The sequence below is a fragment of the Ictalurus punctatus genome, chromosome 3, assembly GCF_001660625.3.
Source record: "Ictalurus punctatus breed USDA103 chromosome 3, Coco_2.0, whole genome shotgun sequence".
Classification (NCBI taxonomy): domain Eukaryota; kingdom Metazoa; phylum Chordata; class Actinopteri; order Siluriformes; family Ictaluridae; genus Ictalurus; species Ictalurus punctatus.
The window spans coordinates 31,370,677-31,390,751 of NC_030418.2; the positions used below are offsets into that span (position 1 = coordinate 31,370,677).

Here is a 20,075-nt window from a genome sequence, read left to right on the forward strand (position 1 = left end):
CAGCTTCCTGTTTAATAGCAGTAATAGCATGCTTCAGCACTTAGCTAAGTGTAGCTAGCATGTTTTAACATATTTCTAGCATGTTGCTACCATGTTTAGAATTTGCTAGCATATTTTTATATGTTGCTAGGAATATATTAGTGTAAAACATGTCACTTTCTGATGCCAGTAGTTGGCCCTATGGCGATAACTGAATATTGGGATGTAGATGTCTTCAGGGCAGAGTTTGTAACAAATATGCGAAGCTTGGTGCATATTGAACCTTGTATGTCTGAGTTAGTATAAAACATGACACTTCCTGTTGCCAGCAGGTGGCGTTATGACTATAATTGAATATTGGCATGTATTTAGCCTCAGGCCAGGTTCTGTACAAAACGTGAAGTTTGGTTCGGATTGAACATTATATGTTTGACTTATAGCAACTTCCTGTTTCAGGGTGAAACATTGAAATTTGTGAGACCACCACGCCGTGCAGCGAACATTCAACAGCTTCGCAACTTCGCATCATCCAGGCCTTTAGATTAGACTGACTGAATATGACGTCGATCTCTAGGAGGAGTTCATTAAAGTACAAGGCCTGGAAATGGCAATTCCAATTTCTTAATTCTTTAATCTTATCTGTGTCTTATCTACTATAGAAAGCTCTACTTCTCCTCATCACCACCTTCTTTATTTAAGCTATTCTTTTCTGCTCGACTAACACAGATCTGGCTCTGAATTAATCCAAGAACCACTCATGCATAGTGATTTGCTCAATGGTGGGCTGTTTTCTTAGGTTTTGCTGCAGGCATCACAGTGCCAGATGTTTGCAAGCTATGTGTGAAGTAACTTTTTAACCACCTGCAGCATGATGACTGGAGCCAGGGGTTCACACAGCAGGCAGTTCTGATGCGTGCACAACTTGTAGAAGTCCATACAGTTCCTGGGGCACTCAAAGACCAAAATGTAACAGTTGTAGCACCACTCAAAGAGCTCCAGAACATGCTCACAACAAGGTGGCTTACATGCCATTTGCATTAAAGCCACCTCTAGAAGGAGTGTGCTTGTTTCTCCAGGTGTAAGGGTTGGTGATCTTGGATGAGAATCAAAACCAGGTTGTGGTGGTAATGACCCAACAATGTCACCACTGCTCCACAGGCTAGGCTGGACACAATTGTAGAGATGGGATGAAACAGAAGGTTTTTACTTCAGTTCCAACAAAAGATAAGACAATAGAACCATAAAACAGATGAGACCTGCAGCAAGACTCGGTGGCAACAGGCACTGAGGATTCAGTGAGCACAGTAAGGCAGAAGGTACTAAGCACAGAAGGTTTCCATGCCAGAACTCCAAGGCGTACACCACTACTGACCCAAAAGCACAAGAAAAGTCAGCTCAGATTCATATGAATGAGCCGCAGAAGTTTTGGGATTCTGTTCTGTATAATGATGAAACAAAACTGGAAGATTTCGACACGATGGATCAGCGGTGTGTCTGGAGGAAGAAGAATGAAGAAAGAACACTCTGTCCACAGTCGAGCATGGTGGTGGCTCGGTGATACTCTGGGGCTGCTTTGCATCCTCTGGCACTGGAAACCTGCAGCGTGTGGAAGGCAAGATGGATTCATTGAAGTATCAGGAAATCCTAGGAGAAAACCTCATGCTGTCTGTGAGGAAGCTGAAAATTGGACGTCATTGGATCTTCAGGACAATAATCCCAAGCATACCACAAATTCCACCAAGGCTTGGTTGCAGAAGTCCTGGAAGATTCTACAGGGCCATCACAGTCACCTGACTTGAACCCCATAGAAAATCTCTGGTGGATTTTTAAGAAGGTGGTTGCAGCACGCAAACCCAAGAATATTACTGAACTGGAGGCAATTGCTCATGAGGAATGGGATAAGATTCCTCAGGAACGCAGCCAGAAGCCATGCATCTCGTCTGCAGCAGGTCATAACAGCAAAAGCGTGCTCTACTAAGTACTAAAGATGCTTGTCATGGAGGGGTTGAATAATTTTGAAACTGGAGAAATCTTTATAAGTTACATTTTCAGTTGAATTTGGGGAAACCACTTGAAGCAGTCGTTGTGTTGAACTATTTCAGTTGCTTTTGTTTGAATTGTTCATTGCAAACAGCTGAAAGTCTGCACATTTTGCTATGAATATTTCGATTACAACTGTAAATAAACTGATGACAATGAATCTGATAATTATGAAGCTGCCATTTATGAAGCTGCCATTTAAGAAGCTGCCGATAACCCAATGCTGATGATGCTGACAATGACACTCTTGACTGTATATCACTCACTGAACTGTAATTCATAGGTGACATTCATCTGCCTCCCATCTGCTCCATAGACAGAACCAAAACTTCCATGCTCCAGCAGCTTTCCAAAGTGTGTCAGGAAATAAGCTTGCTCTTTTTAAAAATTTTTATTTATTAATTTATTTATTTTTTATAGAACCATGAAGTGCTTGGCAATGAGCTAGATCAGGGGTGAGCAGTCTTCTCTGGAAAGGGCTGGTGTGGGTGCAGGGTTTCATTCCCACTTATATTGAGAATTATTGCCAAAATGTCATGCTCACCACTGCACACGCATTAAATAAACTATCAGAAAAAAGGGTACTAAGGGTACTGTATCATTTCTTGTCACTGGGGTGGTACCATTATGGTACATCCTTAATGTTTTTATAATTTATCTTATACCTAGAAATGTGCATGTAATGTACCAGGGGTGTCATTCATATATATATATATATATATATATATATATATATATATATATATATATATATATATATATATATATATATATATATATATATATATATATACTGTACAGCCCACCAAATAATTTTAGAATATTTGTTCTAAATGGTCTTTTGGACTGTAATGGGCTCATTGCAGAAACTTTTCCATGGTCTTAGTACTGCTCCGATATGTCTGGTTATTTCCATGTCAATGGTATTTTACATTTGGTCTCTGCAAGAGTAGTAAATAGTTTTCCAAAATAACTAAATTAGGGGTTTCACAGTAATGGGGTGAATAATTTAAAAATAGTTTTTTTTTAAATCGGAAATACTTTTGAAAATTATATTAGCCCCCATTCCAATCCTATTCTAGTAAAATAGCATACATTTGATCAACTTAGCTAATATTCTAGCTAACAAGATACGCAAATTTTATTGAAACTATTTTGAACGATACAGATAACTAATACTAGGTGCATAATGTAATTGTGCAATCAGTGAAGTAAATATGACACATTTTAACATTATATAGGCTAAAAAGTGATGTTTGAGGAGAACAGGGAATATGGAACGTGATAATGGCTGGGACGTCTTGAGCTTTTCACACACTAACCAACACCTTTTTACAAAGAGTTTGTTGCTGAGGTATAACCAAAATGACATCAGTGTTCACAACCATTTTAATTTGTATCATAGCAAATCGAAAACAAAACAAAAAAAATCAAATGAAAGAGCGAACAATGACAGTGATAAACTTGTAGTTTTGGGGAAAACAAATTAAATGCAATAAATGTACAGTATAATGCAAAACATGTTTCAAATCTAATTGTACCAGTTTAGTAACCTTTCATCATCATCATCTGTACATCCCTTTATGATTCTAGTGCTAGCCTTGAGCAAGTAAGATTTGCTTCCTTAATTAGATTAATAAAAAAAAAAAAAGATAAAGTTGATCAAAGATTGATTAGTATGTATTTCATTAGTACATTTGCTACTTCTTAACAGGTATTATGTAGGACTAAATATGTCATTCTGATTCAAATTCAGATCAATTTAGGTTTTTCCTAGAGCTGTATGAATTGGTAAAGTGAGACTCCTACATTTAACCAAAGGAAGAGTGGCAGAAACAAACAACATTCTACACCATTAGTGCTGGTGGTTGGTTCTGCAGCTCTTACAGATTTGAAGCAGGTGGCAACATTTCCCACTGCATCCACAGCAACCAGTTCCAGGTCTGAGGAACAGCAAGAGGAGTCGTAGACGACCATAGTGACATTCACGCCCGTGTCACTGAGCACAGTGGTGGTGCTGAGGTTACCATTTCCCTGGAGGACTCTCACACTCTGAATGCCTGATCCATTTCCATCAGTCACATTGGCAGTGAGGTACCATGTGAAGAGGCTGCAGTTGCCTGAACAGTTAGTGTTTATGCTAACTGCCTCACATACTGGAGGAGTAAAATCTCTTACCTTAAAGAAGCAGAAAACCATTGAGTTTCTACATGTTTTGCATTTAATAACATGTCTGATTAGAATTTTCACAAGTAAGATGAAAACTGAGAATCCATTTAATACATTTTAAGATTTCTTCTCAGCGTAGCAGTGGTATGGAGGTTTAATGTTATGAATTCTCGGCTTTAAAATCTCAATGTGCTTCTATTCAACATCTGAATTTAAGCACTGACAATTCCTTTGAGAGCATCCTCAAATATTTAATGTAATGTAAGTAATTACCGGAGCAATAACAGCAAGACGCAGCACAGAGAAATTGGAGTCGCTTCCATCGGCTGCCTCAGCCTGGATCGTCACAGTGACATCAGTTCCCGAGGAAGTATTTTCAGGAACAGTCAGAGTTACTGTATCATTCAGACTACCCCCACTCTCGAGAGTTATGGATGGGTTAAAGCGAGTGTCAAAATTGCGATCATTGCTGACACTGATACTAAAGCTCCCTCCAGAGCCGTTGGTTGCCACTCTGAAAGGCAGAGTGACTTGTTTTCCTGGTTCAATTGTTCCAACAAATTCAGTCTGAGGGTAAGTAGAAAGAAATAAATATTTTTCCTTAAATATGCATCTTTATATTCCCATTACAATCAACTTTGATTGCACTAATGTAATGAAATAATAATGTGAACAAATAGTACTGCTGCACTCAAAATATACTCTTTATTATATATACAGTACAATACTTACAGTAATGGTCACATTTGATGTTTGGAATTGAGTTGGTGACTGTCTCTGAAAGGTGTTATCTGAAGATCTAGTGGAACTGATCTGTCCAACTACACGAACAGTAAACTCTCCTGCTGGGATGCTGTTGAAGGTCACTAAGTACTGCCCACTAGCTACCTCTTCTAGTGTCCCATTTAAAGAGTTTGAACTTGATGCTTCGACCAGAGACACCTCTGTAGGCCTCACACTGTCCCCACCGACCATGGATACCATCAACGTGATATTGGTATCTAAACAAAGGAATTAAAAATTATAGCAAAAACATCAGGAATTTTTTTTTTTTTTTTTCACTTACTTGAAAAGTTCACTTACTTTCCGCAGGCCTGCTGTTTAACCGAGCATAGCTTGGATGAAGCCCTTGGGAAAGTTCTACAAAGTCAAACAGGAAGTCAACCTCACTTTGACCTGGATAGAGAATAAAACAAACAATCAAACAAAAAAGCATTAAATTACTTTCTGACATGGTCTGAACCATGGTTATTTTCATGACCATTAACAAACTTTTTCATTTCTCCCAATTATTTATTCACAATTAAGCAGGAGAGATTCTCAAAGAGAACTTATTTTTTACCAACAACTCTGATGGTGTAGGGCTGTGTTGAGGTAATCCTGAAGATCCACAGTCCAGTCTGCTCTGCAATATTTGGTTGCACTGTGTGGAAATTACCAACTCTCTGAATAAGCCCCAATGTCCCATTCAATTCAGCACTGCTTTGTGAGACTCCTGGGTTAGAGAATAGCATTGTAATAAAATGTTTAGCCTAGTATTATTAGCATAATATTGACATTGCGTTAACTTCTGATTGTTATAGTAGCTCAGAATGAGAGTTTGGGGTAATTCAATACTCTACACACCTAAGGGACTAGTGATGGTGTAATCTGGAGAGTTGCCTGTGATGTAAATTGTTAGGTTTTGCACAGAAGAATCCAAAGAGACTGAGAAGATTTCAGCTTTTGCTGGGTTTCTTACAGCCTGGAAAAGAGTGACCTGTAGAAGCAGTGGGTGTTACTCATTACTCATGAAACCCATATGACCATACTGAGTTCCTGCAAGTGTTCTAAACTTTACTGATAACAGCAAAGAGAAAGACAATTCATAGTTTAACCCAAGCAAAAGTATTCAAGGAACAAGGATCATTGCTAATATAATTGCAAGACTTTGTAATTTCCAATATAGCATGTAGAATTTATAGTCAGTAGTTCATCTGTGTCCAGTCTTATCCAGAACCACACCTTCTTTCACCTCAATTATTAGTTAGCCACACCAACCCTTTGCAAATAAAATTAGACACTCCTTTTGGAGCTGACCGGATAATTTATTATCCCTTAAACAGGCAACATGCACCACATTCTCTTTTGCATCCTGTAGCGGAATGAGAAATCCAAAATAGAGAAAATCACTTTCCTGCTGGAACACGCGCCCCTCGGCCAGACTAAGCGGCATAACATCAAGGAAAATGGCTGGCTTTAATAGAGGAAGTTGTGAAAACTCTAGTATAACTAACGATTATCAACTTAAATTAAAGGCAGGTGGACTCGACAGTGACCCTTACAACTTGCCCAAGAACCCGTGGTCCATGGACATTGGCATGTGGACAGAAATCGGTTTTCCCCGCATTTATGTGTACCTGATTTTGACGCTGGGGAAATACACTAAGCAAAGCTTGAAGGCAAACAAAAGCCTTGATGCTTGGTCCCTACTTCAAGGCGGAATTTGATGGAGAAATTAAAGTGGCACCGATAAAGAACACCAATAAACATTCTGGTTGTATTTGGACAGGTATGTACAAATATTTATATTTTATTATAATTTTATCTGGTAAACCATAAGCTAGCTAGTCCTAGTTTGTCTGTAGCGAACACTGCTTCTACTTACTAGCGTTATATATTTGTGAAGGTAAAACAGACAGAGAATGAATGAGCCCCCGTTATTCATCAATGGAAATAGGCAGCATTTAAAAAGAAATATGTAGAAAATTATTCATCATTGTACAACATGAATACCACGTGACAAAAGCATTTACCCTTACACCGCTCCACTTAGTAAAAAAGGACAATGTTTTTTTTGGGGCACTTTGTAAAAAGATAGCTCTGAATTTGAATCTGTAAGCACAGTCGATCGCACAACAGCTTTTTCCCATTTTAGATGCGTTTTTTCCCCATGTTTTTGCTGAATCCACGCTGTACACTAATGCTGCCGCTCAGTCTTTTTGCCACTCAGTGGGCATGACTGTGGCGAGTTCCGGCTATCGTGATGACACGTGCATACCCTCTATACCTGAGAATACTCTATATGGCCAAAGGTATGTGAACACCTGACCATCATACCAATATGTGCTTGTTGAACGTCCAATTCCAAACTTGGTCCAGGTTTTCTGCTATACCAGCTTTGAGTCTTTTGGAAAGGTTTTCCACTAGATTTTGGAGAATAGCTGTTGGGATTTATGCTCATTGAGCCAAAAGAGCATTAATGAGGCTGGGCACACAGTCGGCATTCTAGTTCATTCCAAAGGTCTTCAGTAGGGTTGAGTTCAGGGCTCTGTGCAGTCCACTCAAGTTCTTCCTTTCCAACCTTGGCAAACCATGTCTTCATGGGCCTCATGTTTAACCTCACAACTGGACAAAAAAAACCCTGGTCTTTTTCAATGTCCTCATCTCCAGGTTGCTTCAGCCCACTACTCTGAACACTGTTCAGTTTCAGTGAGTCTGTGCCCATGATAGGCTCACATTCGTGTTCTTGGCTGACAGGAGTGGAACCCGATGTGGTCTTCTGCTGTTGTAGCCAACTGACCTCAAGGTTTGATGTGTTGAGTGTTCTGAGGTGCTTTTCTGCTCACCACAATCTGGCCATTTTCCTTTGACCTCTCTTATCAACAAGATATTTCCCCCCACAGAACTGTCACTCACTCAATGTTTTTTTGTTTTTTGCACCATTCCGTGTAAACTATAGAGACTGTTGTGTGTGAAAATCCAAGGAGATCAGCAGTTTCTGAAACACCCAAACCAGCCAATCGAGCTCCAACCGCCATGCCACGATCAATGTCACAGAGATCACACTTTTCAGTATTCTGATGTTTGATGTGAACCTCAACTGAAGCTCTTGATCTGTATCTGCATGATTTTATGCACTGTGATGCTGCCACATGATTGGCTGATTAGATAACTGCATGAATGTGCAAGTGTACAGGTATTCTTATTAAAGTGGATGGTGAGTGTATATTATGCTCCTATCATAGTTGTCCAAAGTAAGCTTTTATTTACCAGTGTAGACCTGGTGGTAACTGCAATAATGCCAGTAGCCTGGGCCAGGGTTCCTTTGGTGACTTCAATAGCCTGGCCCCCAGAGGCCTGAGCCAGGCCCTGGTAGACCTGGTTTAGTGTAGTCGAGAGAGCACGCCTTCTGCGACGCCGAAGACTAAAGCCATTCGTGAGCATGAAATTCACCTTCAGATTGGGAAAAATGATACTGTTAAATTATATACAGTATGTTTTGCCCATATTATCTGATCTTTATTTAAACATATCATCACTAATGTCAGATGAAGAAGTTTCAGTACAGATCATTTTTGTACTTTTTTAAAAAAATCATTCTGAATAATAGTATCAGTAGATGACTTGCATGTATATGAAAATTTGCATGTACTTACTTTAGACTTTGTTATCTCAATCAGTGTTTTTACAGTGCTTATCAACATTTTATCTTTTGCATCAGCATCGGTGAAAAGAAAAATCTCAGTTTCTGGTGGAGACCCAGTGAGGGCAAGCTGGAACAAAAAATATATAATAATATTTACTTGTATGCTTGTAGTTAGTTACAGACTGTCTAAACATTACTGAACAAATATTACATAGGGGCCTGCCAAGAAAAAGTTATTTGACTGACTGAATGACTAATTGATTGACTAAAGGAGTGACTGACTGACCAACTAAATGAGCCACTCTCAAAACAGATGGATGGTCTTGTCTGAGTTGTGGCTAAAATGAAAGCCTTCATGCAGAGCTCACATGCAGTGAAAACACAGTCATCAGCAGAAGGTCCCAAAAAGCCCGGAAACTGATTCCTCTTGTCCCTCATTTGAAAAAGATGAGAATGCTACATCAGTGGCAGCATAGGGAAGACTTTTTGAGTCCTGCACAAAATCGTTAGACACTGTGTGCCTGGCTCACAATTTGATCTTGGGTTGATGCCAATTATAGTTGGCTCGGTTGAAACCCATGCCCACGATGGCCAAGCACTGATGCTGGGATGCATCACAGCTAAAAACATAGCATACTGGGCAGCAAGTACCTTGGATGAGTGAGTACTGCCAATGCCAAAGGGATACAGGCTTCAATTCTGCTGGTGGACCCAATCTTTTCACGGCTCAGGTTCTTATTGATCACAGACCCATCAATGATGTGATAGCAAATGTCTCTATTGTGAATGGCCTATGCTGTGAAACCTGCTGTGACTTTGTAGACTTTGCTGTGGACCAGTGACCATTACTAATGCTGTTTTACTAATGCCGTTTAATATTTTTTACCCACCCCTGTCTTTTATCTGGTGTTCATAGATTATATCCATAACCTTATGTTCTTCATAACTTGAGGGTTGGTACCAAAGGAAAACAATTAAAAAACAGTATTAAACAATTAAAACTACAGCATATGCTACAAGTGCTTAATTCTATAGTTTAATTCTATCAAATTAAAGATAAAAACAAGGAGCAACTAAAAAAAGGCAACTTTAAATAAAAGCACATTTTTTAAAATTAAATAGTCAACTTAAAAACATATTGACTGTTTAAAGTGCCAACTGTAAACTTTTTAAGAAGTTGATTTTACCTAGTGTTTTTAAAAATATCAAAGTAACAATTTTTTTTTTCCAACAGATCATGTCACATATTTTTGAATATCTTTATAGAATTAGAAGTAGATTTTAAAAAAAAAAATTTGCCAAATGCATAATAGAAATGAATCAGAGAATTAATTGAATTAAAAATCTTATATCAGTAACATGATAGTTACAGAGCAACAGGGTAGGAAATTACTGTATCGTACTTGGAGTCCCGAGAGAGACATTTCAGGAGCATCTCCTCCACCATTAGCTGTAAGTGCATTGAGTTGTTGTTTAAAGACATTAGGATCAGTTGTTCTTATTAGTGGGCCATAATCTGAAAGAATATGTAAACACAGAGGAACTATTTATTTGTTTGTTTGTTTGCTTATATTCATTGTACCATGTTATTGTGTTAGTCAAGACAGCCACTGTTAAGTCCAAGACACTTCCATGACCAGGACTAGAGTAGATCAAGTCAAGGCTCTGAGAAGCAAGACCCATTCAAGACAAAGACCTAAAACCAGTTTACTTAGGGTGGTGGGGGGCTTGAATCATTGTTGGGGCCCTATATCAATTACCAATATATATATATTTAAAAATCGCATGCTCATTACAAATATGAACTTAGATATTTCCACCTAATGGGTGTTGTAAAATTTGTTGTACAAATAGCGTTGGAGCTATTGTGGTTTCCACAACAAAGGTCAGGACTTTGACTTGGCCATTCCAAAACATTACCTTTATTCTTCTTTAACCATTCTTTGGTAGAACATGTTTCGCAGATGGGTTAAGATTCTTATGCTGTAATGCAGTGTTTTCCTTTCTCCAAAGAGATCACTTTACATTTAAAAAAATCTATTTTGGTCTCAACTATCCACATGACATTTTTATAGCAGCCTTCTGGCTTGTCCACAAACTGCAGAGGGGCAGCAATGTTCTTTTTGGAGAGCAGTGGCTATCTCCTTGCAACCCTTCCATGAATACCATTGTTGTTCAGTATTCACCTAATGGTGGACTCATGAACATTAACATTAGCCAATGAGAGAGAGGTCTTTAGTTGCTTAGATGTGACCCTTGCTCCTTTATGACCTCGCAGATTATTACATGTCTTGCTCTTGGAGTGATCTTTGTTGGTTGATCACTTCTGGGGAGGGTAATAATGGTCTTGAATTTCCTCCAATTGTACACAATCGGTCTGACAGTGGATTAATGGAGTCCAAACTCTTTAGAGATGGTATTGTAACCTTTTCCAGCTTGATGAGCATCATCAACTCTTTTTCTGAGGTCCTCAGAAATATATTTTCTACATACCATGATACACTTCCACAAACACGTATTGTGAAGATCAGACTTTGATAGATCCCTGCTCTTTAGATATAATGTAGATCTTACATACACATGATTGTCATCACATTGATTGAAATCACATGACTCTAACCTTCAAATTAAACTGCTAATCCTAGAGGTTCACATATTTCTGCCACTCACAGATATGTATTATTGGATAATTTTCCTCAATAAATAAGTGACCAAGTATAATATGTTTGTCTCATTTGTTTAATTGGGATCTCTTGGTCTACTTTTAGGACTTGGGTAAAAATCTGAAGATGTTTTGGGTCATATTTATTCAGATATATAGAAAATTTTAAAGCGTTCACAGACTTAAACACCACTGTAACTTCGAGAGAGATAAAAAGAGAAGCTGGTGAGGGAACAACTCTTTATAGCTGCTACAGTGTAAGTCATAACAGGAACTAACTTGTTTTGGAGATGTTCCAAAACGTTAAAAGTAACTATAAATCAATAGACATTTGGCATTCTTTAATGAATTTTTAAAAAAAATGATCACTGGCAACTTCTTGTAGAATACGATGAAAAGAAAAAACACAACTGGGCATACTGTTGTAGGAAAATAATCAGTGGCAGGGTGGTGTAATGTGGCCTGACGTGAAGTGATGTTACTGTTACCACCCAAAAATGCAAAGTAAAAATTTTGTTGTACAGTCTATTCCCTGATCATATTATAATAATGCCTTGAAGTTTACTTATGTATATAATATCACTGTAATCATATTGTAGGAATATAGCATACTATTTAGAATTCATATTTTATAAACAAGCAATGCTCATTGAATGAATGAATGTCTTACCAGGGTCATTAAATGGCACCAGGATGTATTCTGAAGTGCCTGTCTTACTGTCAGTGATGGCTGAAGTAACTCTTCTGACCTCTGCAATGTCATCAGACATGCTGCCAGTGGTGTCAATAACAAAACACAGCACTGATGTCTGGCTGAGTCCCATCAGTCTGATGGATGACAAACAAGGAGTGACTGAAAAAAACTTTATGACCTGGATCTGTTGCCAAACAGGAGGCAAAATAAATATTCGGAATATACAAAAAATACAACTTAATAATGTGTGATAAATTCTGACATCTTTAACATTAAAGCACTGCTGTGGTTTACAGGTGGCAAGATTGAAGCAGGGAGACATCACCTGAAGCACAGTGGACGTGACACATATATGTAATTAAGCAACTACGCCGGTCAAATATAAAAAAAGATTATTTTATCTTGTCTATTGCAAATAGGTGTCACAGAAGCATACATTTTTTTTTCTACATAATCTCCATTTTGTTCAATACAAGTATTACAGCGCTTAATGTCTGGATTTGTCTAGGAAAAAATAAATCATTTCTAATTTATTTCACAGTTTTAATTTTTTCATTTGACTCTCCCTTGTACATAGCAGTGTGTGTGATTTAATCAACTTTACTTCCTGTGATACCTAAGAAACTCAGAATCTCCAACTGCTGCTCTAATGTCCTGCAGCAGTTCGTTGGTAGCAGCAGTGGCTACTAATGCTGCTGCTCCATGTAGATTACCGTGGCTGGAGTCCAAAGCGTCCTTATTTATACCACCTTTCCCCAGACTTGTTGGATCAAGTGATCCTCCATGACTGCACTTTCCTTAAGATGAAATCAAATTTTGAAAATACAAAAGTTTTCATTTGTTTACACTGTGGTTGGAAATTAAACAGAAAACTTTTTATAGGTTCAATAGAAAAATATGAGTAAAAGCCATTTGACAATTTTCTGTTATTACCTCAGACTTTATCTTCTTAAACTATTTACTGCATTACCTTTTGGTTTGAACAATCCAAAGTACCCTGATGTTAGTTTCTGCTGTGCAATGACCTGCTCCAGAATGTTTCCTGTGCAGATGCTGCTATTACATGGCCTGCAGGTTTCTGAATCTGGTAACATAGAAATGTATAGTGTATGAACTCAGATCGCTCTGTTTCACATTCCTCACCACATAGTGCTATATATTCTGCCGTGCACATTATACATTATACATTATATTATTGAACCAGCTCGATGTATATTGTCACAATTTCCCCTCGAACCAGCGCTGCTCAGAAAACCGAAGTGCATGCACATGCATGAGCCAGGTGCGCGAGCCTTTAGCGAATACACACTTTCTGGTCTTCAATGATGGTGACTTTGTTTACTTTGGACACGTGCTTTTGTTATGGTTATGTTCTGTCTCTGCCCCTGTTTTGTCATTGGTTGTTTCCCGAATGTGTGTCATCATTTTCAGCTGTCTGTGTTTAACCGGTGATTACGTTTGTCATATAAACCCCTCGTGTCGCTGGGCACATTGTGTAGTATTGAGTTTATCTCTTTACCAAATGGTTGTTCCTTGTTCTGCGTTCTGCGTTCCTGAATTCCAGCCTCGCCCAGTTTGTGCCCATTTCTATATCGCCTGACTTTTTGCCTGTTATTAGACCATTTTGGATTTGTCTGTCTCTCTCTCAATAAACGTCTTTTACTGCACTTGCATCCACCCTCAACCTTCCTTACATCCATTATATGACATATATAGAGTATAAAACACTTAACTGACACAAATTTCTACACAACTTTTTCGCTCTTTACCAAGCGGTCATTCCTCGTTCTGTTATTGACCTTGTTTCTCATTTCTTGTTTTCATTACCAACCTGAGACTCACGAAGTGGTCTCACCTGCAGAGCTCCAGCTGGAGGTCAATGGGGCAAGCTCGGCTCCAGAGCTCCAACCTGAGACCCACAAGGTGGTCTCACCTGCTGAGCTCAAGTTGGAGGTGAAAGTGGCAACCTGTGATCCAGAGCTCCAGCATTAGATCCACGAGGTGGTCTCACCCGCAGAGTTCCTGCCAGAGGTCAACATGGCGATCTCACCTGCCAAACTCAAGCCGGAGGTCAATGTGGCAACCTCGGCTCCAGAGCTCCAACCTGAGACCCACAAGGTGGTCTCACCTGCTGAGCTCAAGTTGGAGGTGAAAGTGGCAACCTGTGATCCAGAGCTCCAGCATTAGATCCACGAGGTGGTCTCACCCGCAGAGTTCCTGCCAGAGGTCAACATGGCGATCTCACCTGCCAAACTCAAGCCGGAGGTCAATGTGGCAACCTCGGCTCCAGAGCTCCAACCTGAGACCCACGAGGTTGTATCATCTCCAGAGCTCCAGTTTAAAGTCAAGTTCCTGCTAGAGGCCAACGAGGTGACCTCTCAAGCCCAGTTCCTGTCCGAGGTCGAAGTGGCGACCTCTCAAGCCCATTTCCTGTCTGTGATCTTCCACGCCAAGTTCCAGTCTGAAACCGATGTCACGATCCACCAGGTCTTGCTCACGCCTGAAGCCAATCTCAAGAATGACCAAGTTCTGCTCACACCCGAGTCTGCTGACACGGACGACCAAGTTCTACTCATGCCTGAAGCAGACGTCATGACAATGAAGTTCAGCCTGCAAAGTCGATGGAGAATGACGCTCAGATGCTCTGCGTGACTGAGGACACCACTCAGCATCCCTATACAGCTGAAGATGCCACTCAGCCACCCTTTTCTACTGAGGAAGTTTCTCCACCTCCCGTTGGACCCAAGAGCTCCGTTTTGCTTCCCTACGCTGTCGTGGATGCCACTACACCAAGGTTAAATGAGGACATTCCTCTGCCCTCCTGCTCAGCTGAGGACGTCGTTTTGCCTCCCTGCTCCGCTGAGGACGCCACTCAGTCTTCCGTTTCACCTGAAGACATTTTGCCCAAAGGTCCAGGACTGCTAGGGGAGGGGAGTGTGTCCCTTGGGAGGGGGGTTTCTGTCACGATTTCCCCTCGAGCCAGTGCTGCTCGGAAAACCGAAGCGCATGTGCGTACACGAGCCCTTAGCGAACGCACGCTTTCTGGTCTTCAATGATGGTGACTTTGTTTACTTTGGACACGTGCTTTTGTTATGGTTATATTCTATCTCATCCCCTGTTTTGTCATTGGTTGTTTCCCGAATGTGTGTCATCGTTTTCAGGTGTGTGTGTTTAACCGGTGATTATGTTTGCCATATAAACCCCTCGTGTCTCTGGGCACATTGTGTAGTATTCAGTTTATCTCTTTACCAAACGGTTGTTCCTTGTTCTGCGTTCTGCGTTCTGCGTTCCTGAATTCCAGCCTCGCCCAGTTTGTGCCCATTTCTATATCGCCTGACTTTTTGACTGTTATTAGGCCATTTTGGATTTGTCTGTCTCTCTCTCAATAAACGTCTTTTACTGTACTTGCATCCACCCTCAACCTTCCTTACATCCATTATATGACATATATAGAGAATATAAAACACTTAACTGACACAACTTTTCTACTTGTATTTCATCTACTGTTATAAAGTTGTCACCAAAACTTAAAATAAGCACTTAACTTAATAGAGCCAAAAGGTTGAGTTGGATAATCTTAATTTTTTTTTTACAGTGTGGTCAAGCTGGTAAACCACCAATGCCAGCAATTGATTTTCCATCCTCCTTATCCTCCTTTCCATCCTCCTTACAATTATAAGTGCCTTACTTAATCAATACATTTGATATTTTCTATTTGTTCTACTCTTATGTTACTTTTTAACTTCTTATAATTCAGAGACAGTTTCCTGAAAATAAAAGTCTACCAGTTTGACCAGCATCCCTTTTGTTTTGGCAGCTGGTACAGAGCATATTTTATGACAGTTCTAAATACTTATTCATAGTTGGTTAACAACACACATACAGCACGGCAGATTATATAAATCTTAAATAACATTGCTTTGTGCAGTCATTGTATTATAATAATGTTCATAAAAGGTAAAAAAGTTAAATTTATGACAAATATGATTAATTGTCCCAAATGTCCAATAAATGCCTCCCTTAATCACATTTTATTTGATAACAGCTGCTATCTTGAGAAATAAGTTGAACCATTTAGGATCATGTATTTACAGTAGGATCAGGCATTTTTCCATTTCTGCTTTAAGTCTAGCTATCTCCAGTCTGAGCTCAGGGATATGAAAGTAAATCAGGTGGAGATTTATCCAGGAGAAAAACAAGCATAGATCATAGCACTATAAGATAAAAATTGCCCCTTTTACTAGTATATTATTTCTATCATGTACAGTTGAAAATGTCATAAAGGTAAATTATGACAACATTAATAATATGCAGATAATGGTAGATTGTGCCCTAATTGATTAAACAACAAAAAAAGTGAGGTTGCTACTTTTTTTGTTGATCTTTTAGCACAGTGTATTTTATTTCACAATACGAACATGTTCAAGTTTTTTTTTTTTTTTTTTTTTTTTAAATGTATAATTTACATTATAAAATTTGTTGCCGTGCACTAATTTGATTGGACAGGAAGGGTAACAAGAGGAAAGATATTTGGTATGACAGCACTAGTACATTTCTCTCTTTGTATCAATCCACCTGTCTGTATTCACCACATAAAATTTCAATTTATAGCAATAGTTCATTGAAACCATTACTGCACTTACTACGGGCTGTCAGTCAGTCTGCGTTTATAGAACAGTTATATTAAAGCATTATCACAGCACGGCTGTGATTACCTATTGCTTAAATAGCACACTGCTCCATTTGTCGTGATAAACAAACATAAACAGGTAAACACACTAGCAGAGATACCCACATCATGTTCATTTACCTGTTATGTTCTTAATTAAGGTGTCTGGTTTAATCAGGTTGGAATAAGGTTCTTTCTTTCCCATTTCAATCCAGTTACTGTGACTGTAGAAATCCTTACAGAAAGACATGAACCAGGATTACAATTACAATACAATCACTGCAAATTAAATGAGGCTGTTACTTAGTTATTGAATCATAACTCTGAGTTCAGTTTAATACTCAGGAACTAATCTTCTATTCATCTCTTTAGCTATTACATCTGTAATGTTTGTAAATTAATTTAAAAATAACCAGTATACACTCATCTTACAATTTATTAGGAACACCTGCACACCTACGCATTCATGCAATTATCTAATCAACCAATTGTGTAGCAGCAGTGCAATGCATAAAATCACCCAGATATGAGCCAGCAACTTCGGGTAATGTTTACATCAATCATCAGAATGGAGAAAATAATGTGATCTCAGTGATTTTGCCAGGCAGGCATGTTTGAGTATTCCTGTAACTGCTGATCTCCTGGGATTTTCATGCACAACAAACTCTAAACAGTTTACTCCGAATGGTGCAATAAAGAAAGAACATGCAGTGACTGGCAGTTCTGCCAGACTGGTTCGAGCTGTCAGAAAGGTTACAGTAACTCAGATAACCACTATGTACACTTGTGGTGAGCAGAAAAGCATCTCAGAATGCACAACAAATTGACCCTTGAAGCAGATGGGCTACAACAGCAGAAGACCATATTGTGTTCCACTTCTGTCAGGCAAGAACAGAAAGCTGATGGTGCAGTGGACACAGGCTCACCAAACCTGGACAGTTGGTTCCAAGACCTGGAAAAATGTAGCCTGATCTGATGAATCTTGATTTCTGCTGAGGCACAACGATGGTATGGTCAGAATTTGGCACCAACAGCATGAATCCATGGACCCAGCCTGCCTTGTGTCAACAGTCCAGTCTGGTGGAAGTGGTGTAATGGTAAGGGGAATGTTTTCTTGGAACTCTTTGGGCCTGTTAATACCAATCAGTCCTGGCTCAAATGCCACAGCCTATTTAAGTATTGTTGCTGACCATGTTCACCCCTTTATGGCCACAATTTACCCATCTTCTAATTGTTACTGCCAGCATGATAACGCACCACGTCGTCTCAAACTTGTTTCGTGAAAATGACAGAGTTCAGTGTTCTTCAGAGGCCTTCCCAGTCACCCGATCCGAAACCAATTAAACATGTTTGGAATGTGGAAGAATGAGAGATTTTCACCTGAAAAATCTGTAGGAATTGCGTGATACAATCATGTCAAAATGATCAGAATCTCAAAGGAATGTTTCCAACATATTGTGGAATCAATATGTAGCCCCTTTAAAATGGTCAGGTTCTGATAAGTGAGTAAATTAAATGCAGCAACCACTGATGCCCATAGATGACATCTTTTCTGCCTCTTTTTGAAAACACTGGTCTGATCATGTTCAGTAAATCGCCATGTTACAGAGAGGGAAGAGCTACGCATTACCCTGATGATTATCTGATTAAAAGCAACTGTAAAACAACCGAGAAGCGTGTTTAAAGTGTTTCTTTTCAGAGGAGTTGTGAAAAGAGATCCCTTTTTTGAGTATTTTCCTATGCCACAAAGAATTGAAGCTGTTTTTAGAGCAAAGGGAGGCCCTACCCAGAATTAGTCCAGTGTTCCTAATAAAGTGTTCAGTGAGTGTATTTGAATCTCAATTGTTAGAAATACTGCGATTACTAGAGCTACATTGTGCCATACCTGCAAAGTGTGTAGGATTTTACCAAGCGTCTCTCTGGCAGCTTCATAGCTCTGTTGATAGACACTGTATTTGACAGCAGAAATTCCTTGAGTAATAAGATCCCGTCCAGATAAAAACTCCTCGTTGTCAAAATGGTAACTTCCAGTAACAGCATGCCGAACATCAACCAAGGCATTGTGTTTAATTATCTTATTAATGCTGTTTTTTAAATTTTTGGCTGAATCAGAAGAGGAACAAGCTGCTGCCACTGACTCTACTGTCAGTGAGGGTGGCTGCAATAAGAAAGACACACAAAGTATAATATAAAACTTTATATATATATATATATATATATATATATATATATATATATATATATATATATATATATATATATATATATATATATATATATATAAATACCTTGATATTTCAATAGTAATAAAGAGTTTTGTTCACCAGTACAAAATCTTTTCCCTCCTTGAGTGCTCGTGATCTGCAGATATCGGCTGTTGTCTGCAAAATTGCATCACGAGTTATGTCCTGATGCGTCTTGGATTCTCTCCCCAAAAGCTTAAAGCCCAGAGACTGCCTTGTAATGAGGATGATTATGATATATAGACAGATAAAAGTTCGCATCGATAGATCATTGGTTTTCATCATTAAAACTGTGAAGAGAAAAACAATCATAAATAACCTCTGATACAAACTTTATATCATTCTTTATCCTTCTTTCTCAATATTTCAATCTATAGTTCTGAGCTAATTACATTTTGAAAACTTTATAGTGCACATCATACCTTAACGCTTTAGTCTCTAGATGACTGCAGTGGACCTACACTCTGTCAGATGTTTGTTCAGTGTGCAATCATGATGAGCCTTAAAAAAGGTTATGGAAGTCACTCCCATAATGAAACATGACACCATTGCACTGTGATAACATATTGGCCCTTTTTTGAACACATTATTTGAGCCTAGTTTTACATGGTCAGAATTTCAACATTTTGTACTTAATATTGTTCTGAAACCATGAGACTTTCCTGACCTGAACTATGTTTCTCTTTTGCACATCTCTTTAGCCAGAAGTTCTAACATTTTAAAGTCTGGCATTTTTAAAGGCTTTCAGACAAAAGTCAAAAGGGAGGAAACTGCATTTAAATATTCTACGGAAACACAATACTGATTGCGTAAATTAATATGATTTCATTTGCCTTTAAATTATTAGTTATAAATAGATATGTCTAAATTAAAGCACCATAAGTACTATGTTTATCTTTATATTGGACGGCTGTGGCTCAGGTGGTAGAACGGGATGTCCACTAATCTCAGGGTTGGTGGTAGATTTATCCTGAGCTGACAAGCTATAGAAAGTAAACGTGTCTGTATTTGTAACTTAATAAATGGCAGAAGTGAAACTGAGAATACCTTAAAGTTTCCCAAATGTATAATTTATAACTGCACACACAAACCCAAATAGAAAAAACATCTGTAGTGATGGATCTACAGATAAGATAAACACACCAGCAGAGAACTACCTGAATATGCAAACCTGTTTTTTTAACATGTTGATCATTAGGGTGTCTGGTTTA

The 20,075-nt window shown here is 38.8% G+C and overlaps 1 protein-coding gene across 1 annotated transcript; it reads right to left on the bottom strand.

The window, feature by feature from the left end:
* Positions 1-3,390: 3,390 nt before the first annotated feature.
* Positions 3,391-19,410, bottom strand: LOC108263486 (von Willebrand factor A domain-containing protein 7). The gene is made up of 16 exons (XM_017464310.3): positions 19,287-19,410; positions 18,946-19,154; positions 18,507-18,779; positions 16,763-16,856; positions 12,923-13,036; positions 12,569-12,749; positions 11,929-12,086; positions 10,000-10,112; positions 8,607-8,723; positions 8,221-8,403; positions 5,815-5,947; positions 5,531-5,683; positions 5,272-5,364; positions 4,921-5,189; positions 4,462-4,755; positions 3,391-4,197 (listed from the first exon to the last, which is right to left on the bottom strand). The coding sequence occupies exons 2-16, from the start codon at positions 19,147-19,149 to the stop codon at positions 3,793-3,795; spliced, it is 2,784 nt and encodes a 927-aa protein (XP_017319799.1). The 5' UTR covers positions 19,150-19,154; positions 19,287-19,410; the 3' UTR covers positions 3,391-3,792.
* Positions 19,411-20,075: the final 665 nt, after the last annotated feature.